We start from the raw sequence: 15,982 nt of genomic DNA, 5'->3' as shown, positions 1-15,982 counted from the left end.
GTTGTCCGGGGCTACAACAACAATGTGTATTGTTGGGGTTACCGGTGGACCGGTTAGGGAACTACTGGTCTAGGAGATGGTTTGAGATAGGGTTGTCATGGTAGCAGTATCGCGATAAGTCTCGTGGCAAGGAAACAAAACATGAAGCAGATTTCATTTCTAAAGGAAAACAATCCTAATCTTGGAAACAAAGAGCATTATGTTATCACCCAGAGTCAAATGTGTTTATTTTCCAAGCTATACACAATATTGTAAGAAAGGTTCCTAAAGGACCAAATAGTAGTCTGCTTCAACTTTTCGCAATGGAAAATAGAGAATGGTATTATTGTGATACTGGTATCATGACAACCATACAGGGCAGTAGTGTACAGTATGTTACATGGTCTCTGGCGGGCACGGGGAACAGACAGGTGACAACAGGAGAGTTACCTGGTCTCTGGCGGGCAAGGGGAACAGACAGGTGACAACAGGAGAGTTACCTGGTCTCTGGCGGGCACGGGGAACAGACAGGTGATAACAGGAGAGTTACCTGGTCTCTGGCGGGCACGGGGAACAGACAGGTGACAACAGGAGAGTTACCTGGTCACTGGCGGGCACGGGGAACAGACAGGTGACAACAGGAGAGTTACCTGGTCTCTGGCGGGCACGGGGAACAGACAGGTGACAACAGGAGAGTTACCTGGTCTCTGGCGGGCAAGGGGAACAGACAGGTGACAACAGGAGAGTTACCTGGTCACTGGCGGGCACGGGGAACAGACAGGTGACAACAGGAGAGTTACCTGGTCTCTGGCGGGCACGGGGAACAGACAGGTGACTATAGCAGGACAGGAGATCTGTTTCTGGGGCTGGCTCAGTGGACACATCTCCTTTAGACTGTAGATGAACACTTCCTGCTCCTAGAACACACACACACACACACACACACACACACACACACACACACACACACACACACACACACAAGTAAATACACACACGTGCATGTACAGTTGAAGTCAGAACTTTACATACACTTAACGTTGGTGTCATTAAAACTCGTTTTTCAACCACTCTACACATTTCTTGTTAACAAACTATAGTTTTGGCAAGTCGGTTAGGACATCTACTTTGTGCATGACACAAGTAATTTTTCCAACAATTGTTTACAGACAGATTATTTCACTTATAATTCATTGTATCACAAATCCAGTGGGTCAGAAGTTTACATACACTAAGTTGAGGGTGCCTTTAAACAGCGTGAAAAATTCCAGAAAATGGCTTTAGAAGCTTCTGATAGACTAATTGACATCATTTGAGTCAATTGCAGGTGTACCTGTGGATGTATTTCAAGGCCTACCTTCAAACTCAGTGCCTCTTTGCTTGACATCATGGGAAAATCTAAAGATATCAGCCAAGACCTCAGAAAACAAATTGTGGACCTCCACAAGTCTGGTTCATCCTTGGGAGCAATTTTCAAATGCCTGAAGGTACCACGTTCATCTGTACAAACAATAGTACGCAAGTATAAACACCATGGGACCACGCAGCCATCATACTACTCAGGAAGGAGACGCGTTGTCTCCTAGAGATGAACGTACTCTGGAGCTAAAAGTGCAAATCAATCCCAGAACAACAGCAAAGGACCTTGTGAAGATGCTGGAGGAAACGGGTACAAAAGTATCTATATCCATAGTAAAACGAGTCCTATATCGACATAACCTGAAAGGCCGCTGAACAAGAAAGAAGCCACTGCTCCAAAACCGCTATAAAAAAGCCAGACTACGGTTTGCAACTGCACATGGGGACAAATATTGTACTTTTTGGAGAAATGTCCTCTGGTCTGATGAAACAAAAATAGAACTGTTTGGCCATAATGACCATCGTTATGTTTGGAGGAAAAAGGGGGAGGCTTGCAAGCCGAAGAACACCATCCCAACCGTGAAGCACAGGGGTGGCAGTATCATGTTGTGAGGGTGCTTTGCTGCAGGAGGGACTGGTGCACTTCACAAAATAGATGGCATCATGAGGGAAAATTATATGGATATATTGAAGCAACATCTCAAGACATCAGTCAGGAAGTTAAAGCTTGGTCACAAATGGGTCTTCCAAATGGACAATGACCCAAAGCATACTTCCAAAGTTGTGGTAAAATGGCTTAAGGACAACAAAGTCAAGGTATTGGAGTGGCCATCACAAAGCCCTGACCTCAATCCTATAGAAAATGTGTGGGCAGAACTGAAAAAGTGTGTGTGAGCAAGGAGGCATGCAAACCTGACTCAGTTACACCAGCTCTGTCAGGAGGAATGGGCCAAAATTCACCCAACTTATTGTGGGAAGCTTGTGGAAGGCTACCCAAAACGTTTGACCCAAGTTAAACAATTTAAAGGCAATGCTACCAAATACTAATTGAGTGTATGTAAATGTCTGACCCACTGGGAATGTGATGAAAAAAATAAAAGATGAATAAATCATTCTCTCTACTATTATTCTGACATTTCACATTCTGAAAATAAAGTGGTGATCCTAACTGACCTAAGACAGGGAATTTTTACTAGGATTAAATGTCAGGAATTATGAAAAACTGAGTTTAAATGTATTTGGCTGGTGTATGTAAACTTCTAACATACTGTACATACAGTACCAGTCAAAAGTTTGGACACCTAATCATTCCATAGTTTTTTTTATTTTTGACTATTTTCTACTTTGTAGAATAATAGTGATGACATCAAAAAAATGTTAAACAAATCAAAATATATTTTATATTTGAGATTCTTCAAATATATATTCTTCCTTTGCCTTGATGACAGCTTTGCACACTCTTGGCATTCTCTCAACCAGCTTCATGAGGTAGTCACCTGGAATGCTTTTCAAATAACAGGTGTGCCTTGTTAAAAGTTAATTTGTTGAATGTCTTTCCTTCTTAATGCATTTGAGACAAATCAGTTGTGCTGTGACAAGGTAGGGTGGTATACAGATGATAGCCCTATTTGGTAAAAGACCAAGTCCATATTATTGCAAGAACAGCTCAAATAATCAAAGAGAAATTACAGTCTATCATTACTTTAAGACATGAAGGTCAGTCAATCCGGAAAATATAAAGTGCAGTCGCAAAAACCATCAAGCGCTATGATGAAACTGGCTCTCATGAGGGCTGCCACAGGAAAGGAAGACACAGAGTTACCTCTGCTGCAAAGGATAAGGTCAGAGTTACCAGCCTCAGAAATCAACAATTAACTGCACCTCAGATTGCACCTCAGAGTTCAAGTAACAGACACATCTCAACATCAACTGTTCAGAGGAGACTGCGTGAATCAGGCCTTCATGATGGAATTGCTGCAAAGAATAAAGGACACCAATAGGAAGATCCGGTTTGCGCTTAGTGGGACTATCATTTGTTTTTCAACAAGATAATGACCCAAAACACACCTCCAGGCTGTGTAAGGGCTATTTGACCAAGAAGGAAAGTGGTGGAGTGCTGCATCAGATGACCTGGCCTCCACAATAACCAGACTTCAACCCAATTGAGATGGTTTGGGATGAGTTGGACCGCAGAGTGAAGGAAAAGCAGCCAACAAGTGCTCAGCATGTGGGAACTCCTTCAAGACTGTTGGAAAAACATTACAGGTGAAGCTGGTTGAGAGAATGCCAAGAGTGTGCAAAGCTGTCATCAAGGCAAAGGGTGGCTACTTTGAAGATTCTAAAATCTAAAACATATTTTGATTTGTTTAACACTTTTTTGGTTACTACATGATTTCATGTGTTATTTCATAGTTTTGACATCTTCACTATTATTCTACAATGTAGAAAATAGTAAGAATAAAGAAAAACCCTTGAATGAGTAGGTGTGTCCAAACTTTTGATTGGTACAGTACACGCACGATCACACACTTACAGAAACTAAATGTATACAGATATACATAATCTACTCAAGGTGGATAATGTTATAAGCTTCCATTTCATGGGCAGAGAAATACTTAAAAAATATTGCCAATGATCATTTTGTATATAAATACCCATTTATTCTTTAACATGTACCCTAATTCCATAAGTACCAGTGTATTCCTGGCAGTTCCCAATGACCCTCCCCAAACATGTTATCACTAGACTTTACGCTGCTTCACCAGGTAACATGACAGCAACAAAACTCAGCCTAAGCGTACACACTACAAAGCCACAGGTTAGACTAGAGATGAACATACTTATGGTATGGTGAGAGCAATTGTACTGACATGGTGTCAACATGTACATTGGTTACATAACAAAATCCGCCTAAGAAGGCTCATGCCTTTATGTCTGAGGTTTTATGTCATGCTGAGTTCCATTGCGACAGAGGGCTATGTAAACTGTAAACTTGCAATGTAAATCCAGTGTTAAGGATAGTTTGGCCAAACCCACCCCCAGTGTTTATGTAAACTCACATTTAAGTAAACTGTCAGATGCAAAGAACATGTATGAATAAATATAAGTATTCTACTCTAATGTCCATAGGAAACCCAGTGTTAGTGATTGTTTGGCCAACTCCAACCCCAGTGTTAGTGATTGTTTGGACAACCCCAGTGTTAGTGATTGCTTGGCCAACCTCTGTGGCAGTCCATAAGGTGTTGTCCATCTTCATCTGACAGCTCAGCCTGGTTCCTGGACACGGCATCCTCTTCACCTCTACCTGACCCTTCTCTACGTTCACCACACTGTAGTTCCTATAGGACAACACACATTCACTATCACACTGTAGTTCCTATAGGACAACACACATTCACTATCACACTGTAGTTCCTATAGGACAACACACATTCACTATCACACTGTAGTTCCTATAGGACAACACACATTCACTATCACACTGTAGTTCCTATAGGACAACACACATTCACTATCACACTGTAGTTCCTATAGGACAACACACATTCACTATCACACTGTAGTTCCTATAGGACAACACACATTCACTATCACACTGTAGTTCCTATAGGACAACACACATTCACTATCACACTGTAGTTCCTATAGGACAACACACATTCACTATCACACTGTAGTTCCTATAGGACAACACACATTCACTATCACACTGTAGTTCCTATAGGACAACACACATTCACTATCACACTGTAGTTCCTATAAGACAACACACATTCACTATCACACTGTAGTTCCTATAAGACAACACACATTCACTATCACACTGTAGTTCCTATAGGACAACACACATTCACTACTACACTGTAATTCCTATAAGACAACACACATTCACTATCACACTGTAGTTCCTATAGGACAACACACATTCACTATCACACTGTAGTTCCTATAAGACAACACACATTCACTATCACACTGTAGTTCCTATAAGACAACACACATTCACTATCACACTGTAGTTCCTATAGGACAACACACATTCACTACTACACTGTAATTCCTATAAGACAACACACATTCACTATCACACTGTAGTTCCTATAAGACAACACACATTCACTATCACACTGTAGTTCCTATAAGACAACACACATTCACTATCACACTGTAGTTCCTATAGGACAACACACATTCACTATCACACTGTAGTTCCTATAGGACAACACACATTCACTATCACACTGTAGTTCCTATAGGACAACACACATTCACTATCACACTGTACTTCCTATAAGACAACACACATTCACTATCACACTAGTTCCTATAGGACAACACACATTCACTATCGCAGAGTATCTAGAACACACACACACACACACACAGTAGTCCAACAAGTCATACTGAGACAATACACACCATTTAACCGTGTTACCCTGACACAGAGTTAGGACAGTATTCAATCTTTCTCCTTCTTCCCCTGGCGGAGTAGTACCTGCTAACAATTATCATGTCATTCTCATGGTCGGTTCCCATGCTGGAAGCCCTGGCGCAATACCTCTGAGGGGGTATTAGAATTACAAAGGATCTCTATGGGGTTAACAGCAGGACAGCTGCAGGCAATAGCAGTCATTAGCACCACCTGTATGGAGCGATGAAAGCTGCCTTTATCGTAGTGAGATTATCTCCCAGTCCCTAAGCACACACAGTCACACACAGGGGGAGATCAACACTAAAGCAATTACTTTCCACCTGGGAGCTTTATTACAGGACAGGAGTGTGTGTGTGTTACTCTCAGAGAGGTATGTGCAGAGTATGTATGTGTGTGTGTGTGTGTGTGTTCTGCCTCCACTGCTCTTTATGAGAGTCCAAGCATAAGCAGCTTAAATACACCCTCAGATCCTCAGGAAGTCTACACTGAGACTTTTTGGGCCAGGAAAACCTCTGAAATCAACACAAAGAGAAACCAACCTGTCGTCCTTGTCCCCGTCCCAGAAGACAGCGCTGTGTCCCTGCAAGTGGGACAGGAAGAGCTGGGAGTGTGTGTCACAGGCCAGCAGGTACCTCAGACATGGGAAACTGGGCTCCCGCATCTGCCTCACACACTGCATGGCCAGGGGCCTCTGGATCAAGAGAGAGACACACAGTCACTATGTCATACTGTAAGCCAGGGTTCCCCAATTGGTGGCCAGTGGATTGGTGATTTTATCTGAGCAAAAAGAATGTTGGACACAAAAGACTGTAAAAACACCAGCAAACCAGCCCCAAGTATTCCCATGCATAATAGAGAGATATACTGTACTGTATATAAAAATGTATGTAGACACCCCTTCAAATTAGTGGATTCGGCTATTTCAGCCACACCCATTACTGACAGGTGTATCAAATCGAGCACACAGCCATGCAATCTTCATAGACAAACATTGGCAGTAGAATGGCCTTACAGAAGAGCTCAGTGACTTTAAATGTGGCACCGTCTTACGATACCACCTTTCCAACAAGTCAGTTCGTCAAATTTCTGCCTTGCTAGAGCTGCCCCGGTCAACTGTAAGTGCTGTTATTGTGAAATGGAAACGTCTAGGAGCAACAACGGCTCAGCCGTGAAGTGGTAGGCCACGCAAGCTCACAGAACGGGACCGCCGAGTGCTGAAGCGTGTAGCACATAAAAATGGTCTGTCCACGGTTGCAACACTCACTACCGAGTTCCAAACTGCCTCTGGAAGCAACGTCAGCACAAGAGCTGTTCGTTGGGAGCTTCATGAAATGGGTTTCCAAGGCCGAGCAGCAGCACACAAGTCTAAGATCACCATGCCAAGCGTCGGCAGCAGCCATTGGACTCTGGAGCTGTGGAAACGCGTTCTTCGGAGTGATGAATCACACGTCACCATCTGGCAGTCCGACAGACGAAACTGGGTTTGGCAGATGCCAGGAGAACGCTACCTGCCCGAATGCATAGTGCCAACTGTAAAGTTTGGTGGAGGAGGAATAATGGTCTGGGGCTGTTTTTCATGGTTCGGGCTAGGTCCCTTAGTTCCAGTGAAAGGAAATCTTAACGCTACAGCATACAACAACATTCTAGATGATTCTGTGTTTCCAACTTTGTGGCAACAGCATGACAATGTCCCTGTGCACAAAGCAAGGTCCATATAGAAATTGTTTGTCGAGATCGGTGTGGAAGAACTTGACTGGCCTGCACAGAGCCCTGACCACAACCCCATCGAACACCTTTGGATGAATTGGAACGCCGACTTCAAGCCAGGCCTAATCACCCAACATCAGTGCCTAACCTCACTAATGCTCATGTCTGAATGGAAGCAAGTCCCCACAGCAATGTTCCAACATCTAGTGAAAAGCCTTCCCAGAAGACTGCTGTTATAGCAGCAAAGGGGGGTCCAACTCCATATTAATGCCGATGATTCTGGAATGAGGTTTTCGACGAGCAGGTGTCCACATACTTTTGGTCATGTATTGTATATGTGATTGTATACAAATGTAAGCAAGGTTTAAAATTATTAAGTTTTAGTCAAACATTATATCTGTTTGGGCTTCTTGTGGTCAACTTGAATTCTACAAATTATTTGTAGTTATGTTTCCGGCCCCCTGACTATCCACTTTAGAAAGAAAATCGGCCCATGGTTGAATCTAGTTGACAATCCCTGCTGTAAGCCACAGAGCATTGTAATATCAGTTGTTAATACACATCTAGATATATGAAAGACAGCATGATAGCATTATAGTGGTGCGGATTAGTCATCACACTTTCCTTTTTAAAAAGAGCATATCCAAGCCAGCACAGCTTGGCTCACTAGTGTGAAAAGTGTATTGGCGTCCCAGCCCACAGCCCCTCACCTTCTCAGGCTTAGTGTCCCAGCACTCAATCATCAGGCCATGCAGACAGTGGAACTGGACTTCCTCTGGGTTTCCCAGGGTGGGACGGATCCCTTTAGACAGCTTCTTAGCTATCTGGAGCTGGTGCTGGCCCAACGCAGGCCTACAACCTGACAGCAACTCATACACAACCATCCCATACGAGAACATATCCACCTGGGTGAGTGAGTGTGAAAGAGAGAGAGAGAAAGAGAATGGGAGATTAATTTAATATGTTATATACACAATGTACAAAACGTTAAGAATACCTGCTCTTTCCATGACATAGACTGACCAGGTGAAAGCTATGATCCCTTATTGATGTCACTTGTTAAAAACACTTCAAAATCAGTGTAGATGGGGAGGAGGATACAGGGTAAAGAAGGAGTTTTAAGCCTTGAGACAATTGAGACATGGATTGTGTATGTGTGCCATTCAGAGGGTGAATGGGCAAGACAAAACATTTAAGTGCCTTTGAACAGGGTATGGTAATAGGTGCCAGGCACACCAGTTTGTGTCAAGAACTGCAACGCTGCTGGGTTTTTCATGCTCAACAGTTTCCTTTGTGTATCAAGAATGGTCCACTATCCAAAAGACATCCAGCCAACGTGACACAACTGTGGAAAGCATTGGAGTCAACATGGACCAGCATCCCTGTGGAACGCTTTTGACACCTTGTAGTCCATGTTCTGACAAATTGAGGAGGGGGGTTGCAACTCAATATTAGAAAGGTGTTCTTAATGTTTTGTACAGTCAGTGTATATATTTCTATATTGATTTAATTGCCTTGGCAATGTACGTTTCTATGCCAATAAAGCTTCTTCAATTGAATTGAAACACACACACACACACACACACACACACACACACACACACACACACGTCATCCCATTGTAATAGTCAGACTCTAATGTTATCTATGAAGGCCATTCAGCTTGGTGATGGAACACAAAACAGCCTATTTTCAGTCCAAGAAATAGTCCAACTTGAATTCCTTTCTATGAATGGCCATGAGCTTGAGATGAACAGCCCACTGTGGCTTTCTTCCCAGGGTTTATTTAACGCAGCGCAGACAGATGGGGCCAAAATGCACCGGAGTGGTGAGTTTCCACGCTCTGTTAGCGTTACGGTAGCAGTCCTGGCTCCTCGCCACGATGACATCACTTGGCAACTATTCTGAGAATCCTCAACGTCCGTGGAACTCGGAGTCAGAGGGGCTACAGTAAGGGTCATGGTATATTCTCTATGGTACATTCTCTGTCTGTCATCAATCTCTAGCATTGGTATGACAGGGGAAATCCAATGTTGCCAAAGAAAATATGGGTTGTTGAATATTATACTATTATATTACACACTATTTATGTATACCCCGTTTATAGATTAGTTAAGTACACAGAATGTCTGGTATTCCATCTCTCTCTTTCCATTTTACTCTCTCCAGCTCTCTCTTGCTCTTTCTCCCTCTCGCCATCTCTCGCTTTTTCTCCCCCTCTTTCTCCATCTCTGTCTTTCCATTTTAGTCACTCTCTCTTTCCTCTCCATCTCTTCCTGCAGTATTACAATAACTACATCCTGAAACTTCATTTGAAGTTAAATCAAAGAGGAACCAAAAAGGATTAATGTATGGCAGGAGGGACATGATTGGCTGAGAACAGCAGAACAGGGTCAGAGTATAGACGTGAGAGTTTAACAGCAGAACAGGGTCAGAGTATTGACGTGATGGTTTAAAGTCACCTCTCACTTCCCTTTGAGAGGATGCTCAATTGAGTTGGAGGGTCAAAGGAGATTTAACCCCCTAGAAAAACAGTCAAACCAGTGTGTGTGTGTGTGTGTGTGTGTGTGTGTGTGTGCGCGTCAAACCACTTAAAAGCCCTGCTAAGCCAGCCCTGACCCCCTAGAGAGAGTGGAGCCCAGAGATGGTAGACAGCCATGTTGGAAAGGCTCATTAAAATGAGGACATAAAAGCCCATAGGATTAAAGTACACAGAGACAGAGTTGGTTGGTTGGCTTCATACCGTAGTTGGCTAATTCATGGTTGACTAATACATATCAGACTGGGAGTCGATTGCCTGATGAGCAACCACAGAGGGAGAGTTAATTGGATAATTCATATCAGGACGAGAGATGATTGGCTAATGAGCAGAAAAAGCAGGAGCTAATTGCCCACCTAACCAACATAGAGGGCAAGTTGAATAAATTCCAGTATACAATAGAATATATTCCACAAGAAACTTGTCATTTACGGGAACACTTCACCTCAGACGGGTAGGCTATGGGATATTACTGTACGTCCAGTACACTCATACAGGCATTAGGGAATGGATGCTTTAGTCATAGACATGTGGTAAATGATATACTCTACATGCTGTATGGACACATACTGTGTAAAAATATGGTACCCAGACATACTGCACAGTAAAACACACATCTCATTTCCTTACATTTCACTTGCAGCAGCACACACATGTTACTAATCAGACACATGTTACTAATCAGACACTAAAGTGACATGTCCAAAAGAGGAAGTGACCAGTCATAACAACACAGCCACCTTCCCATAAATCCACACAAGTCCTTTTCTCTGAGGGCCGCATACCCACATAAAACAGGATATGTATATGGTGTAACATAGGGACCTACTAATTATATAGGTGTACACTGAGTGGACTAAACAGTAAGAACACCTGCTCTTTCCATGACATAGACTGACCAGGTGAATCCAGGTGAAAGCTATGATCCCTTATTGATGTCACTTGTTAAATCCACTTCAATCAGTGTAGATGAAGGAGAGGAAACAGGTTAAAGAAGTATTTTTAAGCCTTGAGACAGTTGAGACATGGATTGTGTATGTGTGTTATTCAGAGGGTGACTGGGCAAGACAAAATATTTAACAGCCTCTGAACAAGTATGGTAGTAGGTGCCAGGTGCACTGGTTTGTGTCAAGGACTGCAAGAACTGGGTTTTTCACGTTCAACAGTTTCCCGTGTTCATCAAGAATGGTCAACCACCCAAAAGACATCCAGAAAACTTGACAACTGTGGAAAGCATTGGAGTCAACATGGACCAGCATCCCTATGGAACGCTTTGACAGAGTCCATGCCCTGACAAATTGAGGCTGTTCTGAGAGTAAAACATATGGGGAGGTGCAACTCCATATTAGGGACGGTGTTCTGAATGTTTTATACACACAGTGTATATAGATACTGCATGGAATTAAAGAAATCATGTCAATACAAGTCAGTTATGTTACAGCAAACGATACAGTCATAACTGTTACCCTAAATGATACAGTCAGTTATGTTACAGCAAATGATACAGTCAGTACCGTTACCCTAAATGATAGTCAGTACCGTTACCCTAAATGATAGTCAGTACCATTACCCTAAATGATACAGTCAGTACCATTACCCTAAATGATAGTCAGTACCATTACCCTAAATGATACAGTCAGTACCATTACCCTAAATGATACAGTCAGTTATGTTACAGCAAATGATACAGTCAGTACCATTACCCTAAATGATACAGTCAGTACCGTTACCCTAAATCAGTGGTTCCCAAACGTTTTATAGTCCCATACCCCTTCAAACATTCAACCTCCAGCTGCGTACCCCCTCTAGCACCAGGGTCAGCGTACTCTCAAATGTTGTTTTTTGCCATCATTGTAAGCCTGCCACACACACACACACACACTATACGATACATTTATTAAACATAAGAATGAGTGCGAGTTTGTCACAACCCGGCTCGTGGGAAGTGACAAAAAGCTCTTATAGGACCAGTGCACAAATTGTAATCTTAATCAATAATTTTGCTCTTTATTTAACCATCTTACATATAAAACCTTATTTGTTCATCAAAAATTGTGAATAACTCACCACAGGTTAATGAGAAGGTTGTGCTTCAAAGGATGCACATACTCTGCAATGTTGGGTTGTATTGGAGTCTCAGTCTTAAATTCTTTTCCACACAAAGTCTGTGCCTGTATTTAGTTTTCATGCTAGTGAGGGCCGAGAATACACTCTCACATACTGTAGGTACGTGGTTGCAAAGGGCATCAGTGTCTTAACAGCGTGATTTACCAAGGCAGGATACTCTGAGCGCAGCCCAATCCAGAAATCTGCAGTGGCTTCTGATTAAATTCAATTTTCACAGAACCACTTGTTGCAATTTGGATGAGGCTCTCGGGTAAGTGGACTGGAGGCAGGGCATGAAAGGGATAACGAATCCAGTTGTTTGTGTCATTCGTCTCGGGAAGGTACCTGCGTAATTGCGCACCCAACTCACTCAGGTGTTTCTCCATATCACATTTGACATTGTCTGTAAACTTGAGTTCATTTGCACACAAAAATCATACAATGATAGAAAGACCTGAGTGTTGTCCTTGTTAATGCAGACAGAGAAGAGCTCCAACTTCTTAATCATAGCCTCAATTTTGTCCCGCACATTGGATATAGTTGGAGAGTCCCTGTAATCCTAGATTCAGATCTTTCAGGCGAGAAAAAACATCACCCAGATAGGCCAGTCGTGTGAGAAACTTGTCATCATGCAAGCGGTCAAACAAGTGAAAATTATGGTCAGTAGAGAAAACATTAAGCTCGTCTCTCAATTTAAAAAAAACGTGTCAATACTTTGTCCCTTGACAACCAGCGCACTTCTTTATGTTGTAAAAGCTTTACATGGTCGCTGCCCATATCATTGCATAGTGCTGAAAATACACGAGAGTTCAGGGGCCTTGCTTTAACAAAGTTAACCATTTTCACTGTAGTGTCCAAAACGTCTTTCAAGCTGTCAGGCATTCCCTTGGCAGAAAGAGCCTCTCGGTCGATGCTGCAGTGTACCCAAGTGGCGTCGGGAGCAACTGCTTGCACGCGCGTTACCACTCCACTATGTCTCCCTGTCATGGCTTTTGTGCCATCAGTACAGATACCCACACATCTTGACCACCAAAGTCCATTTGATGTCACAAAGCTGTCCAGTACTTTAAAAATATCCTCTCCTGTTGTCCTGGTTTCCAGAAGAGGATGTCTTCCTTAATTGGCCTCCCATAAACGTAACGGACATATACCAGGAGCTGTGCCAGGCCCGCCATGTCTGTTGACTCAGTCAGCTGTAACGCATAGAATTCACTGGCTTGTATGCGAAGCAGTAATTGTTTCAAAAGATCTCCTGCCATGTCACTGATGCGTCGTGAAACAGTGTTGTTTGATGAAGAAATTGTCTGTATAGTTTCTTTGGCCTTTTCCCACAGTATTGTCCCAGCCATATCTGCGGTAGCAAGAACAATTTAGTCCTCCACAATAGCATGGGGCTAGCCTGTCCTAGCCACTCGGTAGCTCACCATATAAGATGCTTCTAGCCCCTTCTTATTAATGGTATCTGTTACTTTTATACATGAAAGTCATCTTAATTCTCACTCCAAAAACTCCCATGGCTTATTTTTCAAATTGGCATGTTTTGTTTCAAAATGTCTGCGCAAGAGTGAAGGTTTCATCGAGTTGTGAGACAGTACTTTTGCACATATAACACACTGTGGCTGAGGAAAGGCACTACTCCCAATATAAGAGAACCCCAAATCAATGTAGTTATCATATTTGCACCTCTTCGATGGTCCAACGTCCCATTCTGTTGTTCGGTGCTTTCCTGGATAAGGGGGCAGTAGCTCTTCGGCTGCATCAGATTCACAACTGTCAGTGTCCATGCTAGCTGGACTAACAACAAATGTAGAATTACTGATGCTAGCATTGGATGTGCTCATGGAAGCAGAACAACTTGTGTCGTCGACAGGTGCAGGTGTAGTACTGCTGGTATGCGTCTCTATGGACGCTGGCCTTACGTTTTTTTAGCCATTTATACATTTTAGAGTAAACTGAAATGAGCAGCAGCTACGTTTGGCTACATATGGACCGTTAGTGGAATTCCTGCGCGAGAGTAACGGTTAATGTGATTGGATGTTAATTATTTGACTAGGCTACCTGTATTTGACATTGTGTTGTATTTCGCTGAACACTAGATAGTTCAATTACATTTTTTGGCAGTGAAACGAGGCTACTCAGGTGAGAAAAAAAACCTTACCCAAATGTATAGCCCCGTTGGAAAATATAAATGAAAATGTGAAGATTTTTTTTCTTCCCCAAAACAAAAATACAAAATAAATATATATATTTTTTATTTATTTTATAAAAATGTGACTATCATTTAGGGCAGGTATTCCCAAACTGAGGTACGCGCAATGCCGTCGGGGGTACCTAAATGATATTCAGTACCATTACCCTAAATGATACAGTCAGTAATATTACCCTAAATGTTAGTCATTAACATTACCCTAAATGATACAGTCAGTAACATTACCCTACAGTCAATAGCACTAGCCTAAATACAAGGAAATGTTGGTCAGTACAGTTACCACATAGGGCAGGTAGCCTAGTGGTTAGAGCATTGGACTAGTAACCGAAAGGTTGCAAGATCAAATCCCTGAGCTGAACAAGGCAGTTAACCCACTGTTCCTAGGCCGTCATTGAAAATAAGAATTTGTTCTTAACCGACTTGCCTAGTTAAATAAAGGTAAAATAAAATATAAAAAAATACCACCACACAGACATAAATAGGTATACAGTTGTATGTTATACTAAAAGAACAACCTATAGAACAAATAAAGACAGTTTGAAGATTGTAGTGAGTCCCTATTGGGACTATTCCATTGGTTCCTTTGTACCAGGCAGAGTCAATCAAGTACAGATTAAGTATTTGTATGTAATATATGTATGTAGTTGACCCCAGGTGTGGTAGGCACTACCTTACATTACACATTGACATTCAAGTTATTTAGCAGACGCTCTTATCCAGAGCGACTTTCAGGAGCAATTAGGGTTAAGTGCCTTGTTCAAGAGCACCTTGACAGATTTTTCACCAAGTCAGCTCAGGAATTCGAACCAGCGACCTTTCGGTTACTGGCCCAACGCTCTTAACCGCTAGGTTACCTGCCACCATAGACCTTCTAATCATCTACCTTCTCATCATAAACGATGCCTGGGCGTATCTCGGGGGCCTGGTACCCCGGCGTGCCCTCCACCCCCAGTGCCCCCTCGTGGAAGGACTGGCGCGAGATGCCGTAGTCCGACAGCTTGATATTCACCGGGTCACACACCTAGGATGAGGCAAAGAAGGATTACGCCAACTTCACACAAACATGCAACACTATTTTTACTACTGGGAGGGCCAAAACACTTCTGGTTTTCATCCTCTCCTTCTCATCAGGGACTGATTCAGACCTGGGACACCAGGTGAGTGCATTTAACTACCAGGTAAAAACAAAAAAACTGAAGTGTTTTGGCTTTCCAGGACTGGAATTGAACAACCCAGACATAGTGGCTAGGGGTCGATTTGGAATTCTGCCCTTCATACTAAACACCTACCTCCAGGGACCACACCAGGATGTTGTCTGACTTGAGGTCACAGAAGATGATGTTCTTCCTGTGCAGGTAGGCCAGCCCCGCTGCGATCTGATAGGCTGCCTTGAAGGTGAGCATGTGACCCAGAGGCATGTACCTGGAGCCTGATGGGGAGGGGGGTGGAGTTAAAAGGGCAAGTTTAAATTGTTTTCTTAACTTGAGTAGAGAAGATTCTCAGCATTGGGGATCTCTAGCTGTGGATCTCTCTCTCTCGCCGTCTCTCTCCCTGTCTGCCTGTCTGGTGTGTCAGTCTTTGTCTCTCTCTCTTTCTACCTCTTCATACCTTTATGTCTGTCCTCCAGCACAATGTTGAGGCTGCCCAGGGG

At 42.9% G+C, this 15,982-nt stretch overlaps 1 protein-coding gene across 1 annotated transcript in view; it reads right to left on the bottom strand.

The window, feature by feature from the left end:
• The window catches only part of LOC106593346 (leucine-rich repeat serine/threonine-protein kinase 1), a 108,164-nt gene that overhangs the window by 13,947 nt on the left and 78,235 nt on the right, over positions 1–15,982 (bottom strand). Inside the window, exons 27-33 of the mRNA XM_045689475.2 lie at positions 15,940–15,982; positions 15,621–15,760; positions 15,215–15,352; positions 8,188–8,382; positions 6,310–6,461; positions 4,559–4,676; positions 780–896 (exon numbers count right to left, since the gene is read on the bottom strand). The exon at positions 15,940–15,982 is cut by the window's right edge and continues 155 nt beyond it. Of these exons, the coding sequence (XP_045545431.2) occupies positions 780–896; positions 4,559–4,676; positions 6,310–6,461; positions 8,188–8,382; positions 15,215–15,352; positions 15,621–15,760; positions 15,940–15,982 (903 nt within the window). The remainder of the gene's footprint in view (positions 1–779; positions 897–4,558; positions 4,677–6,309; positions 6,462–8,187; positions 8,383–15,214; positions 15,353–15,620; positions 15,761–15,939) is intronic.

This window comes from Salmo salar, chromosome 11 (assembly GCF_965601325.2).
Source record: "Salmo salar chromosome 11, fSalSal1, whole genome shotgun sequence".
In the NCBI taxonomy this organism is placed as follows: domain Eukaryota; kingdom Metazoa; phylum Chordata; class Actinopteri; order Salmoniformes; family Salmonidae; genus Salmo; species Salmo salar.
Note: the sequence above shows the minus strand (reverse complement) of the source record. Positions and strands in the feature narration are given on the sequence as shown.